Source organism: Chamaea fasciata, unplaced genomic scaffold (assembly GCF_029207755.1).
Source record: "Chamaea fasciata isolate MVZ Bird 193981 ecotype frontalis unplaced genomic scaffold, bChaFas1.0.hap1 SCAF_7, whole genome shotgun sequence".
In the NCBI taxonomy this organism is placed as follows: Eukaryota; Metazoa; Chordata; class Aves; order Passeriformes; family Sylviidae; genus Chamaea; species Chamaea fasciata.
In genome coordinates this window covers 26,739,125-26,767,033 of record NW_027094092.1, presented here as the reverse complement: position 1 = coordinate 26,767,033, position 27,909 = coordinate 26,739,125, and the positions used below count along the sequence as shown (strand labels likewise).

Sequence of the window (27,909 nt, the reverse complement as noted above, 5' to 3'; positions counted from 1 at the left end):
AGCTTGTCTCCTTCTGATTAGCTGTCCATGCTATCTGCTTTTCTCCTGTCTAACATAATTTTTTTTCTGCTGCAAATTAGGTTGATATTTTTGGATTTGTCCCAACTTCAAATACCTCTGCCAATGTTCCATTTTGGTTCTTTAATATATGTTTTCCATTTCAAACCTTGAAGGACCTTGGATTAGGAGCTCAAGTTTCAGTCACTGTTGCTTGAAGCCACCTTCGACCGCAGGTATAAGACAAGGGCATACTCTGACCGAGCCACATTGGTGACTGGAGCTCCTGTACCTTTGTACTTTCCAGCACCAATATTTTTTAGGGACAAAGTGGTTAGGCAGTTTTAGATGAGATATGCCTATCTTCTTTTTTGTTGTGTATTGTACTTGTAGATTTGATGTTGCCTGAGCCCCTATGATCATTGTGGAATATTCTGTGAACAAGAGAGACTTCCTGGCACTGTACAGAACCTCTCTCTACAGCCATGCCAAACTGAAGATACAGTAGTAACTTGTGTTGCTCTGCTGGCAGTATATCATATGTTTATTCACCTGCCTTAGTGCCACCTTCCTTCACCAGAGCCAGGCACCAAGCCATTTCCCACCTCTCCTGTCGTTTGGCAGTGCATAAGGACCCACTTATGTGGCTGTGTCCTACCCTCTGGTGCTAGGGGTGTTGACAGCAGTGCTGAATTCGTCTTGGCAGGAGTGTTGCTGTGGGTTTTCATCTTCTCTTTGTGCCTGACTCTTTTAGTGTTCTTGATCTGCTGCTGAAAATCTCATGCAATCCTCCTTGAACACTGAGGTGTCTCCTGCATAAACTGTAATGTGATGGTGTGTCTTTCCTCCTTAGCTCTTTCAGGGATTGCTGTGATGTGTGGCAAGATGGGTGTACATTCCTCTCATTGAGGAGGCCTGTCCGAGTTTGGTAGATGTCCTGCACCATGTGGACTCCCTCATGTTCCATCTTCCTGTCAGCTCTTTTAGAGTCATCCTGCTTGGTGTAGTAGTTCCTGTCCTCATTTCACACATTAGCAAAAAGAAGAGCTTTATTTAAGACCTGTATTTAAGGAGATGGAATACCTATGTATTCACAGCCAGTGCCCTCTCTTTATCACAATTCTGCAGCAGATTTAGTTACGTGCCCTAAAGATAAGAGTGTTAAGAGATCAGACATTACAGACTGAAAAAAGATCTTTTCCTCTGTTCTTTTTCCTGTTCTGCTTAGCAAGCTGTTAGGCCTCACTCACCATGTTTTTTTGATGTGCTTTATCCACTGATATATCAAAAGAATTCTCAGGTTTTGTTAGTGAGGTCCAGGTCACTTCATGGCTGGTGCTGCAGCCTGAGCACAATGCTGTGAGAGCAGTCGTGTGGTTTCCAGCTGGGCTGCTTCTGTGCCACTGGCAGCCCTTGAATGCTGTCAGTGCAGACAACATTTTGCTATTCACATGCCATCCATCTGAACATCTCATCAAAGTTTCTCTGCCAATTTTCTTGCATTTTCGGAAAAGGTAGGTCTTATTCCCATTTATAATTAGACTTTGCCCTGAACTTTACTTGTTTGGATTAAGAATTTAGCTGTGTATATGCCCTTGCAGCATTCTCAACACACTCCTTAGCAGCAGCTCTTCTCTGTAAATGTCTGTGTATCTACTCTCAAAAGTTTCATAGGCTTTGGAAGAAATTCTTCAGTGCAGTGTATTGCTTGCCTTCTTGTCTCTTCTAGTTGTGTGTTTTATGCATGTGCTGGGCATTTATTTTTTTTCCTTGCTGAGAAAATGGATTTATGAAATAATAGAAATAGATGGTACTAGTCAAAAGGTCAATAGTTTGGAGATCTTAAATGATCAATTTATATTATTCCTTGGAATATAAATGGTGAGCTCTTATTATTCTGAGTTGTTAGAGGATAACTTACTGTTCCAACATTTAAATAAAAAGTGGAAACAAAGATTTTAATTTTGCTGATAAATCCAGACTCTAAGTAGTTTGATATTATAACACTGTGCTGCTGTTTAAAATATCTTGTTTGACTTCAAGCTGTCTTTCTTCAAAACCACACTTCGCTATTTTCAAGTTTCTCTGAAGAAGACTTGACAAGTAAAATAAATTTTTATAGCAAAAATCCATGCTTCTAGTTCCTTTTAGGTTTGTTGTCAATACCACAACAGTCTTAGTGAATCTAAGACGCAGAAACACAGCATTTTTTTTTTAAACAAGGAACGCTTTTAGGCTTTTAAAATTAATTTTTGAGTAATTAATAAGGTTTCACAATCCTCTTTTTGATTTGGAACTCACTCCACTTTGGAGTTGTGAGGAAAAATTGAGAATGAATCGCAGTTCCCCAAGGGTTAGGTTTCCACATCAGTCATAAAGGCTCTGCACCTGAAGTTCAACAACTGGTTTCAGCTGAAAGCAACACAGTTGTCCAGCCTTTCCCTGTTCCCTACAGCTAACTCCCATTCTTTCTCTTTTTCTGACATAAGCCTTTGTACTCTAGTGGGACAGATCAAATTAGGAAATTAACTCATGCATCTGAAGAATATCATGGTAAAAATGTCATGGATTAAGTAGAGTTTTTGATATATGACTCATTCTAATTCTCCCCTGACCAAAATTTTCTGGTTTTCTATAGGTAATAAATTACATTCTGTTTCTCTGATAGGCATCACAACCATATAATCTCTCCCTGTCGTGTGCATACAGATGCTTTCCTTTTTCTATGGCAAGATATAGAGTACCCTTTATTTCAGTTGGTCTGATCAAGAAACATTGAAGTTCACTTCAATGTAAATGCTTTTAAGTCCAATTCAATTTTCAAGTTGTAAATTCTGTTTTGGACTTGAAGAGGGTTTTGTGTGCCTTAAACTTGTATGGTTTTGCTACATGAATTAGTTTAGTGAAAGATAATACACTCTTTTAATAAACTTTGCCTGACTTGGGTTTTCATAATGTTTTGGTACTGAATTTTCTTGCAAACTGAAATAGTATGGTAGCTTGAAATATATATCTTTTTAAAATAAAACTTGAAACTAAACGTTTTATTTTTAACTCTGCCTTCAAACTGAGAAAATATCGTCACCTTTGTAATAACAACTGCAGAAGTTGCCAGAAGGAAATACAGACTCTTTGGCAATAGCGCACAAGACAGTTGGGAGCTTTTCACACCTGGAATCTGCAAGTGGTGATGAGTATTTTTGGCACCCAAGTGCTTGAGAAAGGAAAACCTAGAATGATATTGGTTCTGTGTTGAATTTTAAAAAAGATTTTCTTCACAATCAGTACAGTTGGAAATTTAAGTCCTAAGGTGCTACATTCAGTTTTCTCACTGATGTGGTGAATGATGAGTTTCAAAACACCAGCTTTTAATGGATGTATTTAGGAAAAAATCAGGTTTAAGTGTAGGATGGCTTTCTAGTTTGGATATTCAAAGAGACGCATTTAAAAAATTTCCGTCTGAAATGAAAAATTTGAACATGTTCTTAGCCTTTCTAAGACAGTGGACTTTACTGTAAATGTGGTAAAATTAGGACCTTTGAACATTTCCTGCCCAGATTTTATGCTGGCCTTTTAAGGTTTTCTTTGTTCCTTAAGTTCTGGTTAAAAATAGAAAATACAGAAGTGGAAACCATCTTAGGTAGATGCCGGTTAATTTACTTGTTTTTTTTAATGAGCTGAAGGCAGGCAGGTAGAGCTCCTAACATCCTCAGAGAATTCCTACTAGTGAAAGGATGATGCTATTCCGTAGTGGAGGCAACAGGATGTGTATTCCTTTCTGTGGAACAGAAGTAATCTTCTGCGCTCCCTTGATATGTCCTGGAACTTACCGTACATCCATTCAGCCAAAATTGTCTTGTGCTGCTTTCTCAACCTCAGGTCTGAATTTAAACATCTATAAAAGACTGGGAAGCAGAGGTTGGCTTCAGTTTAGACTATATATGAGGGAATCATATACATGCACACAAATGACATAAAAGGGTTGCCTTTTTTCTGGAAATTTTGCACTGCTGTTTTCTGATACCATATAATCTCTAGGTGTACTTGAACGGGGTAAATTCATCTTTTGCAGGACTGATGTGTAGTTAAAATCAGTTAAAGTGGATAGAAGGGTTTTAAAGAATGAATGTCTGTTTGTACGGTATTCTGGATATCAGTCCTCATGCTCCTTTACCTGTTTTGTTTTGTACTGTAATCTGTTCCCAGCAAAGGCTTATGTAATGGAGCAGTCTAGCCTCATTGTGTTGTCCTAGTTACTCCATGACCTGTCATATGGAAATAAATTTGACAGAGGGCTAATTGTCTTTAATTCTAGTTGTGTTATCTTGAAAAGTTCCTCTGAAGTGATAAAGTGATCTGATAAGAAAACAGATGAGTTAATGAATACAGAATTTTATTAGATATACTGTAATTAGAGTGGCTGTTACTTTTTTTTGAGAATTATGAGAATTATAAAGACATGTTTGTTGTGCTGAAAATAGCCTTACTGCCACCTAAAAACCCTGCACTGCTAAAGGATTCATCTGCTGAATGAGTAAGGGAAAGCTTGCACCTTAACTGTGTGTCATTAATTATTCACTGCTTCAGTAGAATACAGAACATGCTGGAGCTTTCTTAAATTGTTAACATCACTGTAGCCTGTTAAAGAGCTGTGATGAAAACAAGGAATTCAGTAATACAAATGCAACTGTATTTACTTTAATGAGTCTTTAATTCATCGTGAAATTTGGAATAGGCCAAACAGTCTGAATTCAAATCTTTCCAAATTCAGAGAAATTTCAGTTTCAATCTTGAGAACCACCTCCTAAGAATGCATATTTATATCTGTCCAAAAGTCCTTTAAGTATAGTAATCTCTAATTATGTCCTTTTCTTCTGTATAAATTTGGAGAAGGGGATTGTAACCTAAATTGCACCTATTGGAATACGCATTGTCTGTTATTAGGTAAGAAACGTAGAGATATTTATCCACTGCAGTACATCCATACTTAACAGATTTGCAGATTATACAGTGTTAAGACCATCAGAGAACACATCAGAGCAATGAAACTTTGCCTAGATCAGGTTGTGAATAAGGTCTTTAAAAACCATATTCTTGTAGCAGTGCCTGAATGTAAGGATGGAGGTGTGTAAGCATCTGATAAAGTTGTGGTTTTGCAGAAATATAAAGCATTTTCAGACTTGAATTAGGGAAATAGGACTTCTGTCACAAAGAAATAATGAGAAAAACTCTTTCCTCCGTATTAGGAATTGGCATGATAAGAGTTCAGTTCAGTGTGGATGTCCAACTCAATGTTGCTGTCCATACCACAAGAAGAATGTGGAGCAAGGAGAGGGGTTTTGAAGGACGACCATATAAAAGACTCATGGTTGTGAAGGAAGGCTTAAAGCTAAATGTATTAATTTACAGGAAGTTAAAAGAAGAATGTTTAGGTGTTTAAATGAAGTGAAATTACTGGAACTGGAATTTGGTTACCAGAACTGTAACCAAGTTGTGTGATAAAATTAAACATTTAAACCTTGAAACAAAGCAAGTTATGCTTATTGTGAGGGAAAAAAAAACATACTGGAACGTGTTAGCAGTGAAGAACATTTGAAGTCTTACATATTAGTGTGTGCTAATTCACTGAGAGGGGTTGAAGTTACGAAGTAGCCTGATCAGGTATAGATTTGGACCAATTTCAAGCCTTCTGGCCTTGAAATTTGTCAGTGAATAATTCTCTTGCTTTACTCAAAGTCTTAAAAAAACCAGGATTCTTCAAATTGACTTCAACGTGTTTGTAATGCTTGCAGTTCATTATTACTCAAAGTCTTAAAAAAACCAGGATTCTTCAAATTGACTTCAACGTGTTTGTAATGCTTGCAGTTCATTATTAGGCTTCAGGAGGAGCTTAGCACCTTGTCTTCAGGGGCTCAGGAGAGAACTTTACCTCCCGTGCATGACAGTTCAATGGGTCCTGGTGTTTTATTGCTTTGAATACCTGGTTTTGATGATATAGAATAGATATTGTTGCCTTGTAATGATCAAAGATGACAAAAGATTTAACAAGGAATTAGTGTATTAATGAAATAATTAAATTAAATTAATAGCTCTCAGAAATACTTGTCAGAGTTGTGACTATAAATTGTAAATTTAAATGTATTTTTAAAAAGTATCAAATCGGGAATAAAGTCAAGACTGATGGCAGTATTAACAAAAACCTCTGAACTGTCATATCTTTGATTTAATAAAGCATCTACTTTTCCTACAGGTGATGAATTTTGCTCCTGTTTGAAAGCTTCTGCAAAAATCTTTCTTGCAATTTTAGGTTTTGCTCTGGTGAGATAAATAGTTTCACCATTACTTGTTTTAAGCAAATACCAGGAAAAAATAAATGCTTTTGAAGTTCCAGGATAGAAATGAACAAATTATTTGTGAAGACCAACCCATGCTTCGATGTAACTGGCAGGTGGTGGAAAGAGAAGCAAACATTTGAGTTAGAGGAAAAGCCACTGTACGTGCTTTAAGCATATAATTTTGGAAATAGACATTTTCCCCCTAATTACTGGGGTTTTGTTTCATCTTTATTCGTGACTGTGTTATGATAATTTTGTTAGAAAGGACAGTAAGTTTGGTCAGTGGTTAGTAATGTTAAGGGGTTCACATAAATGGCTCTAGTTCTTTTTAGAATTTTGACCTTATCTGCAGGAGAGAATTTACTATCACAGGTAGAATTTAAATTGGTTTAGTTCAACTTGATTAAATTGCAGGATGGATGCTGTTACTCAGAACACACAATCTTAATTTGGTTTCCCTTCATTTGTTTGCATTAAACCAATTTAGGCTACGTATTCTGAATGAACACTCCTTTACAGGCATGTAATCCGCTCTCATTTGGTGTAAATTTAGATCCTCAGATAACCCAGATTAATATTTCTCCAGAGGGGTCTGTTTTATCTGGAGTTGGTGCAACTGTCATAATGTCCAATTGAAACAAAAAAGGCATAAATACAATATGAAAAAGAAATATGAAGGAACATGAAAAAACCCAGTTACTGTTGTGTCAAACAAATTTTTGTCTTAAAAAGCCAGGTTGTTTAAGCAGCAGAGTCTTTATTAAAAAAGCATAATTTAGTCCCAGTGGTAAGACTGGCATTTAGCCACATGGAAGGCCATACTGCTAATGTGAATCAGAATGGTTTTACCAATTTTGCATATCATTTGCGTGTTGATTCAGGGAGAAAAACATAGTTCACTTGCTACTTTGAAAGCCACAGAAATAACCTAAAGCAAACATACTTTTTGAAGAGCATTGTCTTTGCATAAGGGCACTTATACAAAGAGTTACATTTGTATAGTTACACCAGTGTAACAATAAACACAGTTCTAGGAAAGCTCAAAGAATTGAAATAAGCTTTTAATTGGTTGTAGCGGTTGCTGATGGGAGCCATTACAAACATATTAATCTCCAAAGTACGATTTTCTATAATACTATCTATAACCCAATTCAGCAATGATTGTTAAAACCAGATAATTTTAAAAAACTGCAAAATTACCAAAGACAGGGTTTTTTCCTTTACCAAAGACAGCTGTTTATAGCCTGACATAATTGTACTTTAGATTTATTTAATCGGAAATAATCCTAGCTATGTGAAACGCATTGTAAAATGTGAAGTATGTAGTGCAACTGAAATTTAAGTATCTATTTTTAACATTATAATTTTTGGGTAATATTATTTTAATGTTGTTATATATTACTATTAATTAAAAATATAGTAAGTTATTAATTAGATTTTATAAGGGATTATGAATATTAGATTTAAATGTAATTATGCCTTGCAGCAATTTGGAAGTGGTTGTGGAATATACCTTTGAAAATGTTTAAGTTCATTAGTTCTATATTGAGATTGGTCCTTGAGAGAGAGCAAGTTAAAAAATTAAGGAAGGATATCCTTGAATTTTTTTTCTGTACTGGAAACCATGTGACTACAATTTGAACGTTAGCCACTGTGAGATACAAAAACTAGTTAAGGTGCTGGGTGAGAAACACAACTTCTGCTGTATTTGTTGTTACTCTGTTAATCACTGAGATCCCATGTTCTGCTCTGTTTCTGCAGTGACTGGTTAAATGGAAGCCATTCCTGGGATCTGGATGGTTTCTACTGACGCAGACTTTGCATAGCAGCTCCATCACCTCAGGAGGTTGCAATGAGTGGAGGAGGGGATCAGCCTGACATCCTCAGTGTGGGAATATTGGTCAAAGAAAGATGGAAGGTGGTGAGTATGCCTTCCTGCAATTCTGTATCTTCTTTGAAACGTGTTTTTAGAAAGAAGTGGTTTGTGCTTTGAAATGAATTTGAAAATTCTTGTGAGATATATTTTGCTTCATGCTTACATTAGCTTGTGAATGAGCTTTAAAACTACTTGTTTCTCTTATCCTACTTTAAAGAGAAGTTATGAGGATTTAAAATGGGTTATTTTGTTTTCCTGGTAAGGACCTAGGAGAGCTCTTAAATCCCAGTGTAGTGCCTGATCCAAGCACAACTGGAAGAGTACTGTTTGTATCTTGAACACGATCAGCCAGTGATTATGTCAGACTGTTTTGGAGATCAGTCAGATGCCCTCCCCTGAAATTTGTAAGTTTGTGAGATATGTTACTTCTTATAGGAAGATCTTTCAGGACGTTGCTGCTCTTCCTTTTGTTTGTTGGATTTTATGGCACAGATTTATTCTCAGCTGATTTGTATTCATTTGATTGTGTGCCAGCTTTGGCTTTACATAAATAGCTCTGTTCCTTTTTGCTGTTTGTATCCTTGATTTGCATCTTGAGGGAAATAGTATCCATTTGAAGCTATTTTTGCTGGGGGAAACAGGCTGAGTTCTCATAGTTCCTTCTACATTCCTCTGATCACTTTGGGTCTTTTTACTTAGAATTAAAAAAAAAAATAGAAAGAAAAAGAAAAAGGCAAAAAAGAAGGCCAGTTCACAGTAGAGCATTTAGAGTATCTGTGTGTGTGTAGTAGGCTGTGAATAGATTCTGAATTGCTTGCTTTATATTGCTCCCCTATTTCAAGATTTTTAGAACTGAAAGATTGAACATAGAAGATACAAATTCATCCTTAATTTTAAATTCATAAGGGAGAATAATTTCAACTGAATAATTTCAGTCTTTGCCATATCTTTCATTAAATATGCAGGAAGCTGATACTAACTTTCTGTAGGAAATCTTTGTATTTCCTTTTAGGTAAATGGAACCTAAATAGCTATATCTGGAGTATAAGTATTTGTAAAATACCTTCTTATATTTCATCTCAATACAGCAGTGAAGTAAAAACAGAAAGCATAGTTTTAAGTCAGATCAGATAGTATAAAATACCGTTTTATATACAATAATATACAACATACAATAGATAAAAACATACTAATTTATCACTGTTCACAGAACTACTTAGTTGTCTGATATGTGCAACAGTAGCTGTGTTTTCATTCAGGTTTATTTTCTTTCCTATGTAGTGAAGACTGCTGATGACATAAGTGTCTTCTAGAAAATTCTGAAACTAGGCTGAAGTTCGTTTCCTGTAATTATACATTTTCACTTATGTTTTCCAGATCAAGTATTACAGATAGATGAGTGCCAAGTATTTCTTATGGGTAACTCTTAAATTTCTTACCTTCTGTAACAAACATTAAGGATTTCTTGATGACTTCTAAGGTGATAGACTTCCTGAATTCAGGATTTCATGGGACCGTCTCCCACCGGAAGAAACCGAAATGCGGTTTTTGGGTTTTTTTGCTGTTGAGGACCTTGTTCTTTGCAGTTGTGAAAGCCACATCTAAAATTTTTGGACATGAAAGTTTTAAAAAACAGTGTTCAATTAAATTTAATTTTAACCTAGACATTATTTAGGGTGATTCTATTTTGAAAAGTAAGCATAAAAAAAGACGTAAATATTTTTTCCCCAGTCAACCCCCTTCTATAGTGGTGTCTGTTAGCATTTGCTTTTATCCTTTGTTGATGCCTTTCCTCATGCCTCTTTTTTGCCTTTGAAACATTTGTTACAATTCCAACTTGGAGAGACTTGATTGTTATGATAATTGGTTTTAGATATGTTTAAGAATGCCATTCAATATGTAGTGTAAGCAAAGGTACCAAGATAAAACTTGTTGGAATTTCTATGCTTCTCCCTGGAAGCATAAAAAGACACAGAGGTTGAAGAGAGAATGGAGAGTTTGGGGTGTGAGATGCTGAATGCAAAAAGAGAAGGCTGAAACTAATGAACAAAGTGGGAAATTGTAATGCAGATGTAAACAAGGGCAATGTGGTCCTCATCAAGGTAAAAGATGTTGGGCAGATGTGGCAGGAGGCCTGTATGGTTGAGTGGTCAACACCTGTGTGAACTGGAAAGCCAAATGCAAGTGAACAGAAGGTGGGAATAGGGATGGGCTGCCCAAGATTCCATGAGGATGTTGCCTCTGTGTGATGAATATATGGGAAAGCCAGAGCTCAGCTGGCAGTTGTGGCTGGTGAAGGATGTGAAAAGCAACAAGAAAAGCTTCTATAGGAATGTTGGCAGCAAAAAAAAAAAAAAAAGACCAAGGAAAAATCCGTATTCTTTGTTGAATGTGTGTGACTCGGTGACAAAGGACGTGGAAAGTATTTTTTTCTGCAATCAAAGGGAGGTTGATTTGTGCCTGCAACTACTGAGTGATGTAATTATTGGATGTATGTTAATGATTCTGGTGTACTTTAGCTGAGGATATAAATTGATCAGTTTATTTTATTTCTGTGGTGGTGGTTTTGTTTGTTTTAAATTTCTTTTAAGCACACATGCAGAGAAACAATGCTTTCAAAGGCAGTCCTATTTCTTGGTCTGGCCATTTCTCAAAGCTGGTAAATGAAGTTAGGTGATAAACATGTCTACATTTGTAAGGGAGTGAGGATGGCTGGGTCACCTCTTTGCTTTTCCTCTCACCTTTTTCATCATGCATTCTCACTGGTGTGCTTGTACTGTGCTGAAAATTCATGTGTTTTCTGTTATCTTCTTCCTTATTCATGGAGCCTAGGCTATTTTAAAAAATGGGTTATTTTGCTCAGTCAAATGTCTGATGGTCTGGATTAGGAGACATTAGATTACTTTTCAGAATCTGGAGATAGGTCAGCATATTTCTGCTCTCTAGAACCCTGGACTGTTTAGATGCCATTTTGTACAGTGTAGTCATATAATGTTAGCAACTGTATGTTTTCAGGTGACATTTAGAAAACCATGTCAATCTTCGAGTAAGTTCTTTTTGTCTCCTTTTCTCTTTTATCAACTTTAGAATGTTAGCCAGAGGAGGCATTTTGTGAAACAGCATTGACATTTTTGATATTGGAAACCAAAGAAGTGTCTGTTCCCCGTGACCACTTAAAGCAGAGTGAAAAAACACCTATTCATATTTGCTCTGAATATAGTGCAGACTAATTAGTATGCCATGAGCATTCTTTTTACCTCGTCCTTGCACAGGTGAATCTTTCAGTGCTGCAAGTTTCTTGAGTCTATCTGTTAATAAGAATGATTTTGGTGAATTGTAAGTGAATATAAGTAACATTTGAGATGTATATTCAAAGATAATCTTAGCCATTTCTTATAATTTATGATTTAGCTGCTGTGTGTAAGTCACTCCATATAATAGAAAATACTGTCTCTTTTCAGGAAATACAGAAACTTGTATAACTTTAGACTTTTATTATTCAGTGTGCGTATTTCTGAAGAGAGAAAAAGGTGGCATATTTTAAAAATGTCACTGTGCATTTGTATTTGAAGATCTCTGGGCTGTGTGTGACTATTTGAGGAAAGATTTTATTCAGCATGCTGACTGTGCCCAGATTCATGCTGGGAATACTACTGCACTCTTCTATTATGCTAGATACAATAGTGCAGATGGGGATCAGGTGTGTTCTCTTCCAAACTGTGGTTAGCCCTACCTTGGTCAATTATTCAGTAGCTCTTTTATGTACTGAAGGATATAGTTGTTATTTTAAAATCTATTTGTAATACTACAGTGTTTGCAGTATGACAGGCAGAACAAAGAAGTATTGCTGTTTTATTTTCTTTCTTTTCCCCTCTTTAAAATATGGGTTTTTTCTTTCTTTTTCCCCAATATAGTTAAGAAAAATAGGAGGTGGAGGATTTGGAGAAATTTACGATGCACTGGACTTGCTTACTCGGGAAAATGTTGCACTGAAGGTCGAATCAGCTCAGCAGCCAAAGCAAGTGCTGAAAATGGAAGTAGCTGTGTTGAAGAAGCTGCAAGGTAGGGGGCTGTACCTTGGATATGCGAGAAGTAGAATGTCAGTATATCTTCTTTAAAAGCATCATTTTAATTATAATAATATTTTGAGTAAATATTTCCTATATTCTGCATGTTCTTGGTAAATGATTATTAAAAATGGAATAGAAGTTTGTTCAGATTCTTAAAGTTTTGCTACAGTGAAGCTTTTGTTTGAAATGGGAGGACATGAAAATGAAGAGAACAACAAAAATAATTTAATTGCTGCAAAAATCTCGGTTCAGATTTACTTTATTCTGAATCCCTATCTTCTCTTTGTTTTTTGCTCTAGACTTGGTTTTTATTCTTGTTTTTATTTTTTCTTCTAAGATGGTCTTTTTTTTTTCCTGTACTGTGTAGCACTGAATATTTGAGGGTCCTTCACATAGCATATGTGATAAGAATATTTGTTCTCATTGCTTTGCAGGTATTGCTGAGAATTCAAATATTGAAATGGAAAACATACTTTAAAAAATCTCCATGAGCAAAAGCCCCAACTTTAAAGTACTGTAACTTGTATGAGAAAACTACTGGCATGTAAAATCCTGAAATATTTCCAGAGTTCAATTGCTTGAATCAGAGTTTGAATAGTCACACTTTTTGTACCTTTAGATACTTTAATGAAACTGTCGATACAGAGAAATAAGCAGTGGCTTCTCTTCATTGCTTTTTACAACACAAGATTACAGAAAGAAAGTTTTAATAGTGACTTTTTCTTTTAAAATTATTATTTTTAATCTGGAAGATTTTGGATAATACATGCATTCCTGTCAGCAGCCCAATTTTTCCAAATTCTTACTTTGAATAAAACAAAGTCTGCATGACATATGGTGCTGCCTAATGTTCTGTAAAGGTCACACTGCAGCAGGAATTGACAGCCTCTATAGATTTAAGAGGGCAAGCATGTCACATGTTATGATGTTAACAAACTGTTCCTACGCTTTTTCTGTTCCAAGGATTTCACTAAAGCATCTAGTATTATATAGCTGAGATTTTCTTTGAATTTTGAAGTTTCTAGTCCAGAGATGAATAGTAAATTTCAGTATTGGCAATTGAAAGTTTGGAAAACATTTGCCAGGGTTCTTGAAAGGAATTAGCCTAAAGACAGTGCGTTTTGAAGAACAAAATACTCCATAACTCCTGGGGTTTTTAAATGCTCAGAATAAATTTTTCCAAGAGTTTGTGGTTTTTTTCTGCACACATCATAATGATTTTATTTTTACAAAACCCAGAGTCTTTAAAATGGTATAGATGAAACAACTGAATGTTAAAGAAATTAATAGAAAGCATAAACATTGGAATTTGGTAGCACTACAATGCCAATGCATTTATGAAAACATTACTGTGTGACTGGAGTCCATTTTAATTTTCTAAAATAGTGGAGTTTCAGTTAAGATATTAGAAAAGGGATTTTTTCTTAGTCAAAACTTTTTTATCTTTTGAAATATTGGTGGAAAAAAATTGCTGAAATAATTAAATATTTATGTGTGAAAAATTGCCATAGGGCCTTACGGAAGTTATACTCTCAGAGAAATAGTTAGGAAACTATAATTCCAAACAGCCCAAATCTTCCTGCAGAAGAGTTTTTGGTTCTATTGAATCATGGGAAATGTAGATGAAAAGAACAATGAAACATCTGTACAACAGATCTACTGAGACAAATAATCCACAAAATATATAATCCAAATAAATATTTCTGTTATTTATTTTCTCAGTAATATTTCTCTGAGCAAATAGTAAATAGAAGCTTTTGTATAACTGAAGCCCAGATTTTATATGAGATCTTTAGAAATAAAACTTTTGACAATCTTTCTTATGAGAAAACAATCAAAATATATTATTAAATTTTATATCTTATTGCTCTCTTGAAGAGAAAAAAAAAAGTTGGTGGTGATAGTAACACTAGAGGTGACCTCGAGTCATTGTTGTAGAAGTTTACTTTTAACACTGTAACTGCTCTGGTTTTAGATAAGGGGGTGTTGTAGGTGATCAGTAAAGCAAACACAGTGGTGAGATGGGCCAAAGGAATCTTTTGCATATATTGTGATTTATGATTTGCACAGATACAGTACTTTAGTTTTATATGCACCTTTTTTTTTTTCCGTACTTGAAAGGTTTTTTAGTAAATAAGATTATGGTAGAGACCATTTTATGTTTTACAGAAAATCTTTGCTCCTAGGATCTATTTGCATTAATTTCTTTACCTTCACAAGTTTTCAGTATGGAAGAGCTAAAAATTTGAAGCATAAGGAAAATCAAGAAAAGTGGATGAGAATGGGGAATAGAAAGGAACTTTATAATTGCTTCTTAAAGGTTTTTTATTGTTATTCTTAAATGCTTTTATCAGGTAGAAATTATTCTTATTTCTGACAATATTTTTCTTTTCATGCAGATTCAGACCAGGTGAAATTGTAAACAGTTCTTTTAAGATATTTTTGTAACAACCTTCTAGTATCATATGTCCTGTGGGACAAACTTTCATCTTGTTCTTCTATCCCTTTTTGCTGTGTGTATATGTATGTGTATATATAGGATTACTCTCCTTTTCTCAAAGGGCCTTGGTTCTTTTCTTGCAAGGTGTTCTAGTTACATTGGACGTAAAGAGGAAGGAATAGAACTGTCATGAAAATCCTTTTTCTTTCAAATATTTGAAAAGTTTCCTCTGTAATGAAAGACAGTGAGCTTGCAGTGTTGGTGAAGATTTTCTTGATGTGTGGATCTGATTTTTAAAGACTATTGCACAGTTTGTGGAATATTATGAAGGAACAGGCTTTTAGAAGAGAATAAATAAACAGGTATACTATGCCTAGAGCAGAATAGCTCTTCTAGTCTAGGTTAGGCCTAGACACGTTCTCAGGGTTATAAACATCCTTTTGAATGTATCTCTATTAGACTCTTATTTCACAGAAACTGTGAAACTGAAATAAGAATAGCTGTTGGCAGAAGTGCAGAGATGCACTATTTCTTACCATTCTTTGCTTTCAGAGACTTTTAAAATTAAAACAGTGTGGTGATTATTGCGGGGGTAAAATGAGTAATAACTGTGGGATAATGAAATATATAAAAGTAGTAACTTTGTATATGGTACAGTGACTAATGAAAAACTTCAAAGAAGTTCTTTTTAAGATTCTGAGCTAGCAAAACATGCTGAATATGTGAGTAATTGTATGACTTCTCTCTTAGTTGTGAAGGAGGACTAGGCTTACTGATAGGGCCATTTATTACAGCTTAGTCATCAATTACATCTTTATTTTTTTCTCCCTGCCATCTCCTAATTATTGTTGCAGAATATTGTTTAACTCTTTAGATTCCTTATTTTTGTTTTTTTTAAAGAAAAGAAATCTGCTGCAACAGATGGTTGTTTTGTTTAACCATGTTGTTAGGCCATCTGTTCCTACAGTCAGATGGGAGAAGACAGATTTATCACATCTCACTCAGTGAGAGTGAGACTCACTCAGTTGGTTTCTGTCTCACACAACCTTACAGACTTCTCCCTCACTCATTTGCAGCTCTGGAGGGTAATTTAGTGATGGGCTGTGTCTGGTGTAGGCTGCAAAGCTGCTGTAGTGCTACACTGCAGCAGCCTGAGGAATGGCACGCAGGCCTAGCACCCTCCCTAGGAGGTTTTTCAAGGGCAGAATTGTTCCCTGCAGCCTGTTACCATCATCTTCTCTCCCTGAAGCCCAGCAGTGTAGCTCACAGGTGTAAGAAAATACTATTTTCCTGCTGAGGAAAAGGCTGTAGTAGGTGTGTATAACCCCACTGGAGTGGTGGAGGATCATTCTGTTCGAATAAGGTATTCAGGCTCTACTTCTGCCCTTCCTCTTTCCCCAGTTTTATATGAAAGTTTCTAGGGAATTTACCACACCAATTGAGTTGGTGCTCCAGTCAAAATGGGATTTCTCTGACCAAACTGAGTTTTGGACATTTAATGAATTGACTAATATATACTTCTCTGAAGATGTTCCTTCAGAATACCCACAGATGGCTGTAAAATTAATCATAAATATTTGAGATGAGACTTCATTAATGGAAACTGCGGCAATGAATATACAAAATTTCATCTTGATAAATTTGGTGCTAACGCTTTTTCTTCATAACATTATACTGTCTGTAATACTGCCTGTCTTACTTGAACAAATGGGTGGAAGGAAAGGGTGGGGGAAAACCAGGGATACTTAAAGTTTGCCACTTATGTATTTGAAGAAATGTAGAGATTCTTTAAAAATAAATCATTTTGATGAATCCTGTAAGATTTTCTTTGTTTAAAAGGGCCTGCCTACCTATTTTAATTGGATGTGACAGGTAGCTTCCTGATGAAGCAAGAAACAGGCAACCGCTTTTCTGTCAAGTGAATTGAAACTATTTAGAAGATGTAGGGTCAAGTTTTAGGGTTTTGCTGGAGCTACAAGTGCAGCAGTAGCAAAAAGTCCCCTCAGATCTGTAGCTAGATTATGGTGTTTTGAAAACAGCATTTAGCAGGATGGGAGTTCCCTGTTTGTGACATTCTTGTAATCTTAAGTGTAAAGAAATTCATGATAGAAATATTAGGTGACAAATTTTACAAAAGTTTCGCAACCACATGTCATAGCCAGCTTTCTATTGGCTGTAGCTTCCATTGGTGTGAGAAAGGAAGGTAAATGGCCTGAGGAACTTTAATCCTACAGTTCCCTGTTCTGTTGTAGAGTGAGGACAGTGTGGGTTCATCAGGGATCCCAGCTTTTCTTCAAGTCAATGAACACTAGTACCAAAATGACAAGAGGGTTGCATTCCCTTTCTGTTTCCCACTGCAGCCTTTGGCTTGCCTTTTTCTCTGTATTTACCTGGGGAATCTTCTTTGACTTACAACTGCAGGATAATAAGGAGATTATTTTTGACCTGTCTTCTGCACAGTTTGCTCCTAGGACAGGAGGAAGCTTTAAAGAAAATCGGCTTAAAGAAAACACTAATAGGTATTTTTTCCTGTTTCAGTGTACATGAGCTGAATTTATCTTTTGTAGCTAAACAGCAAGAATTGTGTTCTAGAGAAAGATATTAATAAATTGGATTAGTTGAATTTCATTTTCTACAATTTTTTTAATATAAAACATAACTCACAAGTTATGTAATAACTTGTAATTCCATAAGTAATTACAAGTAATACAACTGTTTTCTTTCATCATGGCAGCTGCAACTTATAGAAAAGAGGAATATTGGCTAGGAATATTGTCTATTACAAGCCATTAGCTTTGTAAGAAAATAACCTTTTCCAGTCCAAAATGCCTCAAATTTCTGGACATTTAGGCATGTTGTTGTGCATGTTTTCTTGTGGAAGAGTGAGACCTGTGGTATGGGAGGAAGCTTCTGTTTAATTGCAGGTTGAACTAACTTTGGTTTTATTGCTGTTGAACTGTGTGGGGCTTAGTTTATTATTTTACATATTTTCCAGTAATTTCCTACATATTTACAGGAATAAACCACAGAATTTCATTATTATTGGCTAATTTGCTGCTTTTTCTCTTAGGAAAAGATCATGTCTGTAGATTCATAGGATGTGGACGAAATGACAGATTTAACTATGTGGTCATGCAGTTGCAGGTTAGTGTATCAAAGCACTCAATGTTTGCTTGTGTGTTTAGGTTTATTAGCCAAGTCTATATGAAAATACCAGTAAGATTTTAGAGGATGCTAAACAAACAAACGAACAAGCAAAAAAAACCCCTGAAGATCACAAATGCATTGTAGTAAGTGAACCTAAATTGACCATATCCTTATGTCTTTCTCCTTTTATATCCTTTCCAAAATTCTCTCAAAAAGGAGAAAGCTTACATCCTGAGAAAGACTTGACCATTGGAAGAGTGAACTCTGATGTCTTCTGTGATATTTTACATTCTTTTTAAGTCTTCACTTGAAAATGGTCTAAAATGTATTATATTAGTCTCTGCATTGTGTTGGCTTTTTTAATAAAAGTGAAAAATTACCCTATGCAAGTAAAAGGAAACGATTTTGCTGAAAGGCTTGTTCATTTAAAAAGGGATAAAATAGGTGAGTAGCACTTAGAGTTATGGGACTGATGTCCTTTGTCATCCTGGTGAATATGAATACTGAAAACTGTGTTCTAGTTCATACTGTTGTTCGTCTGTTATTTTAGAACAACAACAGTTCTGTGATGTCATGCATTTCCTACATAATATATTTTTCATCTGTTTGATGTATAATTAAACTACGTACTTTTCCTTAAAGTGAATGTGAAGGAGTCTTCATGAGCATTTTCTCTGTGGCCTTTTTTGGGTGTAACACAAATACAATTTTAAGTAATAATGTCTGTACTTGTCTTCTAATAGGGATTGGTTTGTTCCATGTTTTTAGGAATAGAAAGGTTCTAAAGTTCATATTTTTAAAAAGAAATTCTAAATTTAGTGTTGGAGATTCTTGGGGACATACAGTCATTACATTTAGGTGAGATGTGTTACCCTAGAGTGTGAAAATAGGTATTAAGAGTATTTCATGGGTAATCATGGGCAACTAAAGAAGTAAGAAAACATGACGGCATCTGTGAATCTTGGTGTTGGTATTTATTTTATGAAAATGTCCTTTGAATTTTATCAGGGTCGGAACTTGGCAGACCTGCGTCGTAGCCAATCTCGAGGAACATTCACCATTAGTACCACTCTGCGGCTTGGGAAGCAGATTTTGGAATCTATTGAAAGTATTCATTCTGTGGGTTTCCTGCACAGGGATATAAAACCAGTAAGTTTGCCCATTAAATCAAAACAGGCAAGTAAGATGGTCATTAGATGGGTGTGTAAGTAAGAAAAGGTTCTATACTAGATGATAAAATGCAAAAATGAGAAGGGATGTAAAGCTGAATGTTTAATCATCAGACAGGGCAGATTTTTTCCTATATAATTAATGTTGGATTACAACAACAGTAATTTTGGTCTTTTTCATTGTCTCCAGTTTAGGCCTACTTGCAATTTGCTATAGTTAAAGCTTCCAACTCTTATCTTTTACATCATGTAACCAAGAGTATTTACCATGAGATATGACCTAATGTGCTTGACTAGTGGCAAGTAATATTGCCATATAATAAATCTAAAAGAATACATACTAACTATAGAGTATATTTATAAGTCCTTCAATAGCAATTTTTCTGTATTTAATATATTTTCAACAAACAAGGTAATGAAAGACAGACTGTATGAGAAAACTATTTTTTTTATTGTGCAATTCTTATTAGATTTATTGTTAATATGTCAATATGAGGAGAGTGGCTTCCTGATTGTATCATGCTTTTGTTCTTACTCTTTTCTATTTTTCTTTGAATTTATTCCTGAAATCCAATCACCTATTTTTAATATTGCTCTGTATGACAAATATCATTAGAACTCTGAACTGTCAGAATTTGTAAATGAGGAAAAAATAGGCAAATCTTTGTGTTTTCTAATAGATGCAAATATGGATGGTTATATCTGACATATATTACTAAGTTTCCTGTCAGCTGAATGATGCTTACATAAAACTTCCAACAAGTTTCTGTACATGAGAAAAATTCCATTTGTATCACTTCTTCCTGGCAACTTTTTATAAAACTTGTATTTTCCCTGATCCATCCGCATTTAAGCCTTCATTTAATAGGAAAAGGGCATAGAGGCAGTGAGTGTTAAGTGAAATTGGTGAGAAAGAATTAGTTGGAGCTAACTGTGTTTTGTGCTGAACTCAAAACTTGAAATCCTTGGTTGTTTGTTTTCCTTGTAACCAATTAGGCAATGCTGAAACTCTGTGAGTAGGTGACATGACTGGAAAATTCTTGCTAAAAATTAATATATTCTAAGGGATAATGTAAAATGAAAATCTCTTTGGACAATATAGGCCACTGTTCAGAAATGCTAAGTCAGATGCCTGTGTCTCTTAACAACATTTTCTTCAAATTTATTGGGCATTCAGTAGAAGTGAAAACAAGGAAGGAAGGATAGAGAAATAGAATATGAATTTTCTGATTGTGTTATTGCATATATAAATATATTGAAACCTGTGTGTATTCATCTATTATCTGTCTGTATTTGTTTTTCCTCCTAGTCAAACTTCGCAATGGGACGTTTTCCAAGCACCTGTAGGAAGTGTTTTATGCTGGATTTTGGCTTAGCACGACAATTTACCAACTCATGTGGGGATGTCAGACCAGTAAGATTTTTTTCACAGTTGAAATCCGAATTCTTGAATTTGGTAGTATGCTGTCCTTTCTTCTGAAGAAGTGTGGGAGTTGCGTTGAACTGGTAACTGTTGTAAACTTGATCACCATCCCAGATCAGAAATATTGTGTGATTTATTAATTATGTTAAAAGACTGGCAGCAGGGAATGAGTCTAGTTTACGGTTTTTGGTCTGCGACAGAGGTGTACATCTAAGATATTTTGGGATAATCTGTCATTTGATTTGGAAAATAAAGTGATGAATAGGTCTTCATTAAATATCAGAATAATATACCAGAGCTGAATTTCACTTGCTGTTTTATATTGTATTTAAAAAAAAAACCAAACCCAAAAAATGCAATAACAATGGAAAGCTGAGGAGAAAATGTGAAAGTCAGACACTAAACTGAATTAATATAATCTGAAAGAGAACGTCTGAATAATTAAAACAGTGATAGGATGCTAATTATTATATAAGAGGGCATGAATAAGTGTAGTTGTTGTATTACCAATGCAATGCAACCTGAAGAAGATTGTAGGTAAAAGTATATCAATGAAGAAATTACAATTTTAAGCAAGTAGAGCCTCCCTAATTCTCTGGTGGGCAGTTAGTTTTGTTAATTTCAAAGTTTCAAAATGAGCAAGTCAGTGCCATTGTACATGGTGATGTTTAAAGGAAACGTTTTCTTTATTAAGTTAGTTTAGTTTACATTTTGATGGCAACACCAAATAATGTACTATTTAATATTATGTAGCACATTTACAAATATGATGCAAATTGAGTGGTAGAAGCCATCTTGACAGGATGTTCACTCTTATTTTGTCTAAGAACTTGGGAAAATGGCAGATTTTGTGCACAGATTATGAGGTATGTAAATTAGTAAGGTAAATTAGTGGGGTTCTGCTGTACTCTATTCCTTCAGCTGTAATGCTGGACACTGCAATGAAAGCAAAGGGCAGGGAAGACCAATAAAGTGTCTGCTGCTGTTGGAAAGGTGAGCTAAAGATTTTAAGTAATTTTATAGGTTTTTTTTCATTTCTCAGTGTTCTTGTCGTGTTCTTTATGTTTGACTGCTTATAATGTTTTTTGAACTGACCTCTAATTTCAAAGAGAAAACAATTCCCAAGATTCTCTCGATATAGACATCCTAGGTAACTTTTTCAGAAAAAATAAATGATCACAGAAAATTCAATATTTTTCATATTCTTTCTTTTGTAAAAATTACCTCTCACCTTTTGTTTTTCATTGCAGTGCCCTACGATGTAACTGAAGTAATTCTACAATTGAAATTGTTTAGAAGGTTTTGACACTAATCGATATTTGTAGAGTGCAGTGATTGTGGGGAAAAAGATGGTGGTTTTGTTTGTATGCAAATTGTTAGTTAGAAATGGTTCTTGGATAGTGAGCAGCCAAAATGTTGGCCTTTCTTACTAACAGAGTTTATTCATATTTTCATTAAATATGCTATGTGCTTCTCCTTAAGGCTGTCCTAAGCTTCATTAGCTTTCTTCTGCAGAAACTGCACATAATGCAGGACAATCTAAAAGCACGGTCTCCAAAAATATAATACTCTCTTCATAAAATCGTGTTCCATAATTAAGGTTGGCTTGTTGACTATTAGCTTTTTGTAACACTAGTTTTCGTTTCCCTGTTTAATTGTCTTTATCTCAAACCAGGAGTTTTCTGGCTTTTACCCCCATCTTGCTGTTGGGGAGTGGGTGGGTGACTGGATGGGGCTTGGTTGCTGGCTGGGGTTAAGCCACAACAGTTGTTTGTTACAGACAGGTTTGGAGGCAGGATTTTTTGTTGTCAGTTTACTCTCTTCATGAAGAGTTGTGGAGTCTGCTTAGACTTCTTACCTGAAAGAATGGTCAAGGCAGAGAACTTAGAACAAGAAATCCTTTCTTGAAGATGATCCAAACTCATTCCATGCCATTTTTCTGTACTGAAGGATACCCCAGAGTTGCCTGTCATGCCTGTTTTTTCCTAAGACATCTCAGTGTTTTCAGAGATGTTGTTCATCTTTATACTACTCATCTTAGTGTCAGACCCCAGGGTGAGTTAGCACCACTAAAACCATGGTGCCAGGGAGTCCATTCAGCTGTACCTGCTTCTATCTAAATATTGTTTTGAAAATGCAGATTTAATATAAAAAGCTTTTCAGAAGGTAATATTTAAAGAAAAAAGATTTTCAACACTAGTAATGCTTAGTGTGTTTTTCATTGCATTTTGGAATGTCACATATGGACATATACGTATAAAGAACTGAGGAACCAGCATTGTGAGCCCATTTCACTGTTCTCTTTTTCTCTATTGGATTTGCATTAGCATAATTTTGCATCCTTGGATTAGGTTATCTACAATAACCTTTAGCCTGCAGCAGCCAGATGACAGTAAAACTGATCTTGAAAGGGAAAAAAAAAGTCAAGAATGTATATTGTAATTTATTCATCAAGAATAAGATGGAATCTAAGTATTTGCTTCTGTAAGTATTAATGTCACTTTTGTATTAATGTCACATTTTTGTATCCATCAGAGTCCCTTCTCCTTTAAAAGCTTTTGAAGTCAGTAGGCAACAGCAATTTTCTTGTGAAGTACTGCTGCAGGATGCACTGGTTTTTACACAACTGAGGGACACAATTCAGAAGGGAAACAGACATCTCTTGGGTATCATCAGTTAGGTTTTCTTCATATATTAACTTGGGGGCCTAGACAATGATGTGTTGTTTGGGTCATCCCTTCTGTCTGATCCAAATGTTCAGTACCAAGAATGGCATGGAGTTAAAGACTGGAGGAGTTCATTGAGCTTTTAAAAGTGGACATAAATTGCTGTAAACTTAAAAACATGCTTTGTGATTGTAAAACCTAGTATCAAATTCCTTCTTTATTCTTCCTGATTTCCCTGGTACTTCTGTCATTGCCTTTTTTTAGTTTTACCAGTTCTGTCATTGCCTCTTTTAGTTTTTAGCAGAATCTTTACACACACTGCAGCTGAAATAGCCTTTTATAGCTTCTCTCTAGAACTACAAAATTTCCTCATCCAACAATATCAGAACTCTTTTTCAGAAAAATGTGAAATAATATATCTCCAGGATATTGTAGCTGTATTTTTTCCTCTTTCCTCCTCTTCCCTACAAAAGGAATGCAGTGCTCTAAGCTCATTTTTACACATCCACTGTGTAGGTAGTAATCTGTTGCAAAGTTGGTGCAAAGGGATAAAATTGGTTATAAATGTAATACGTTAACTGTTAGAAAAGGACCAATCATTTTTGGTATTCCATAATCGTTATCTGGACTGTAATTTCAAATTTAGCATTTTCCTTACAGGAAAATATTGTCCCTCTTAATAAAGAGGGACAAAATGTCATTTCAGGAAATTACAGGAAGGAGTATTTTGAGGGACAATTTTACAGAATGAAAATGTGTTCAAGCTTTATTAGTATGCCTGAATGTCTGAGCATACTGTCAAAAGGAAATGCCTTTATTGCTCATCTGAAGGATCCAGGGGTTTTACGTTCTCTTGGGTTATTTAGTTAGAAGAGACAGTTTCCCACTTGTTCCAGATATTAGCCTTAAAATTAATTTGTTACAGTTGCAGTTTTCTTATTGTAGTATCATTTAACTGCAGTGGTATATGTGAATCTTCAAAACTGAAAGAAGAACATGTTAACATAGAGCATAAAGCAAAAACAAGGCTTTGCACACTTTTTCATGCTACAGATAGTTTTCTCTCAGAGCTACTAATGTAAAGTAAAACATTTTTAACTGCTAATTTTGATGTGGGTTCATTTTATCAAAGTTGTCCTGTCTTCCAGCTGTCTGAATGACTATGCTTATGAGGCACTGACTTCAAGGAGAGAGGGATATGTCTGTTGTGTTCAGTAATAAGATACTTGTAAAATGTATAAACATGTTGAAAAGAGTAATGAAGAGCTGCAGCTTATTAAGTTGTGTGATCTGATGCTATTACCTGGCTAAAACTTAAAAATCAGAAACAAATGTTTATTGCATTTCGTAGGTTTGTGAGAGGTGAATGAAAGGTAACTGCTTCTGATACTGAATTCTACATGGTGGGGACAATTACTAGGATGCAGGTGTTTGGGGTACATGTAGAATTAAATTATAGAATGGAAGTTGATAAAGAACCACTAATTGGTGGGAGGAGCCTTCTCTTGGGATGGAAAAGATCAGAAGAGAGAAAATTGAGTATGGGAAGAACAAAAACTGCTGGGGATGATGTAGGCTGTTAAAAGAAGGAAGGATGAAACAGAGGCAAGCAAATAAATTGCTGGAGAGAGGAAGCCGATAAATGAATTAATGGCGTAGATAAGAATTGATTACTGCAAAGCAGAGTAATTAGAATTTAATTGTAGGGATACTCTAATCATCAAGCAAATACATTTAGCAGGATGCAAATTCATATATTTATGAGATTCATAGTCTGCTGTTTATTGCTTTTTGAGGGTGTAGTACCCAACATTTTGTTGGCTATTTTCTCAGAGATAGCTGAAGTGAGGATTAGCATCTTTTTGTTATTTAATTGAGACAGAATAAATGATTCTTTTTGAATGTAAACCTAACTTCATACAGCCATCAATTTCCATGTCTCTGTTTACATGGTGAAAATGGAAAGTGAAGGTGTCAGCTGTGGTACAAAAATAGAAAACCATGAGGGACAAAATGTGAAGGACATTTGCATTCTTAACATCATCAGTACTGCACCCAGCTCTTAGGCAGTTGTCATCATTCCTGTTTTAAAGTGAACCTTAACCACAACTGGTTTTTGAGGTACTATTAAATTTAATACAAAGAAAGCAAAATACAATAAAAAAAGAAGCCCCTTGTCTTTACTGTTAAAAAGATTAACCTTTAAAAAAGAATTTTAGGTCATAGCTCTTTAAAAATCCATAAATTCAACCATCATGTATATCACAGGCCTGAGTTTTGTGGTCTTTTATTTATGTGGATTGTAAATTGCAAATAACTGAATTTATTTTTTTTTTTACAAAGAAAACAGTATAATGTATATGCAAGCTGAGATGACAAAGCTAGGGAGTAACCAAATTAAAAACCTATCCATAAGAAGGTGGCATTTAGATAAAACATTTTCATCTAAAACATCAGTGTTTTTTTAGTCAGTATGCAGGTCTCACTGACTGGCAGCCTAAAGAATTGTTCAGATGAACAGTCAGTCCCCTGAATCTGATGATTTGGACTCAGCAAAGATAATTGGTGGAGAAAATTCCTTTTTGCATAATTTGGTGCTTAGTTTGGAATGTGGGATTTCTTTATTGAGAGTATTGTGACTAGTGGGTTGAAATATGTCCAGAGTAGAATGTTTTATTTGTGGAATTGTTGTATTTTTGATAAATAAGGCTTTTTAGGTCAAGGGGAGAGCTACCCTATGACTGCATTCCCCTGTCTCCTCACCTTTCTCGTGCTCTTCCCCGTGACTACATTTTAGGTCATTTTTCAGTGGTTATTTAAATAAAATTAAGAGCTTTGTCAGGGTTCTCATTGTCATAGGACATTTTAGCTTGACCTTAATTTCGAGTGCCTAAATTTTCCTATATTTATTTGAAAATAAGTAAAAAAATCAAAATTACATTCTTTTAACATTAAGTAGGTTTAAAGTATTTTACAATATTTACTTACTCTGAACATTGACAGAAATATTCAAATCCAAAGGCAACAGACTATCCACCAAAATTTTCTGAGGCGTTACTCATGCTCTGTACTCGTGACCTGTCAGTAACAAAAATTGTCTTTGACTTCTGCTAAAGCAGAAGATACACCAGCTGCTGTACAGTCTGACCCTTAGAAAAACGCTGTGGAAGCCATTGTGAATGCAAATGTCAAGATTTTTTATTGTCTAGGGAAGCAGTTACAAATCTGTTCACATCAAACCATGCACATATTATTCCATATCAGGTGTTTTTGTACAAATCAGCTAAGTGCTGCTTGCTTTTCTTCAATGCCCTCAGGTTCTGAAGATTTTCCAGCAAATGAGATTTTAGTTTCACTTCAAGGTACTGATGGAGTCCTAGAAATGTAGTTTAAGAAGCTGAATTCTTAAAAAAAAAAAAACAAACCACAAAACCAAAACAAACAAGGACCAATGGAACATCCCCCACCCTCCCCCCCAACATCAAAGAACCCAAAACAATCCTCCACAGAATACTTCACAAAATACAGGGGCAGAAGTTAAAAGTTTCAGTTACATAGAGGGGCAGAAGTTATAAATTTCTTGTATACTCGTATTTTAATTTGGGGTTTTAATTGTGAAAATTTGGGAATGGTTATGCATTTGAATTGCATGGTGTTTCTTCTAGTAAGATTCTGGATTATCTAGATTGCTGAAGAAGTCTAGAGAATACTTCCATGTTATTTTGTCTTACCTCCTGTCATCTTGGGAGATGAATTGCAGATTCTTAATTTCTGTATTTGGAAGAGAACATTGTTTTTATAGTGCTGAAGTAGTGGAAACTATAGCCATTAAATGCTTTTTGTGATGGGGAAAAGGACCAGGATAGTTTTAAGAACTAAAGGAGCAACGATGATGCTCCACTGATGTAAACAAAATGGTCACTGCAAATCTTTTGCCTTCTTTGACGGCTCTTTGGACCCATGGACTGCTTAAAGATGGATTGCTTATATATTCTCAATCTCCTTTTCAAGTAAATGCTATTATAGTAAACATTGATACAACTTTAAGAAATGAGACTCAGAAGTGGTCCACAGATAGTCTTGACTAAAACTGGTGCAGGTCTTTTTTGTTTGGCCCAGTGCCCCTCATGATTTAGAATTTGTGCTGGTAACTACTGAATAATCCCTTGACTGTGTGAATTTATTATAAATAAGAGTCTGTATACTGGAAGTTGTTCAAGAATAGTTACTGAACTATTCAGAATAAAATTTGGAATAAAATAAGGCCACCCATAAAATTTAAATGATTGGCAGCACCTCAGTCATCTCCAGAAAATTGTGAAATTGGTCTGGTTTTGGTTTTAGTTAAAGGGCACTAAGATACACTGTTTATTCAGAAGTTTCTTGACACACCTCAGTTTTGGGTGACACAGGTTAAAGCAAAGTCCAAGGACAACTAGGACATGTTTGTGAGTACAGTATTAAGTGACAGCAGATTTCATGGAAAATAATTAAATAGTACAGAAAAGTTCCAGGGAGCTGTTTGATATCTTAGGGCACCGTATCATGAATATAATAAATAATTGGCTAAAATATGTTAACTGTTCTGAACAGACCTCTCTTCCATACCTGACTAAAACTGTTGACAGCCCTGTGCTGCAGGGTAATGGTCCATGTCATTTTGTTAAATGTACTGTTCAGTTGCTCTTTCATCCTGTTGAGAAGCATTTTGTCACTGGCATTTACCTTATGCTATCTCTTCTCAGTAATGGCCTCTCTCAGTGCTGAACAGTACATTACAGAGGGA

General features: G+C 35.3%; 1 protein-coding gene across 2 annotated transcripts in view; it reads left to right on the top strand.

Moving 5' to 3' along the window:
- The window catches only part of TTBK2 (tau tubulin kinase 2), an 85,726-nt gene that overhangs the window by 14,483 nt on the left and 43,334 nt on the right, over positions 1-27,909 (top strand). For both annotated transcript variants that reach the window (XM_066188126.1, XM_066188127.1), the window contains exons 2-6: positions 8,094-8,253; positions 12,123-12,270; positions 17,789-17,862; positions 18,874-19,014; positions 20,344-20,448. In XM_066188126.1, coding sequence (XP_066044223.1) covers positions 8,185-8,253; positions 12,123-12,270; positions 17,789-17,862; positions 18,874-19,014; positions 20,344-20,448 — 537 coding nt within the window. In that variant the 5' untranslated portion in view covers positions 8,094-8,184. The remainder of the gene's footprint in view (positions 1-8,093; positions 8,254-12,122; positions 12,271-17,788; positions 17,863-18,873; positions 19,015-20,343; positions 20,449-27,909) is intronic.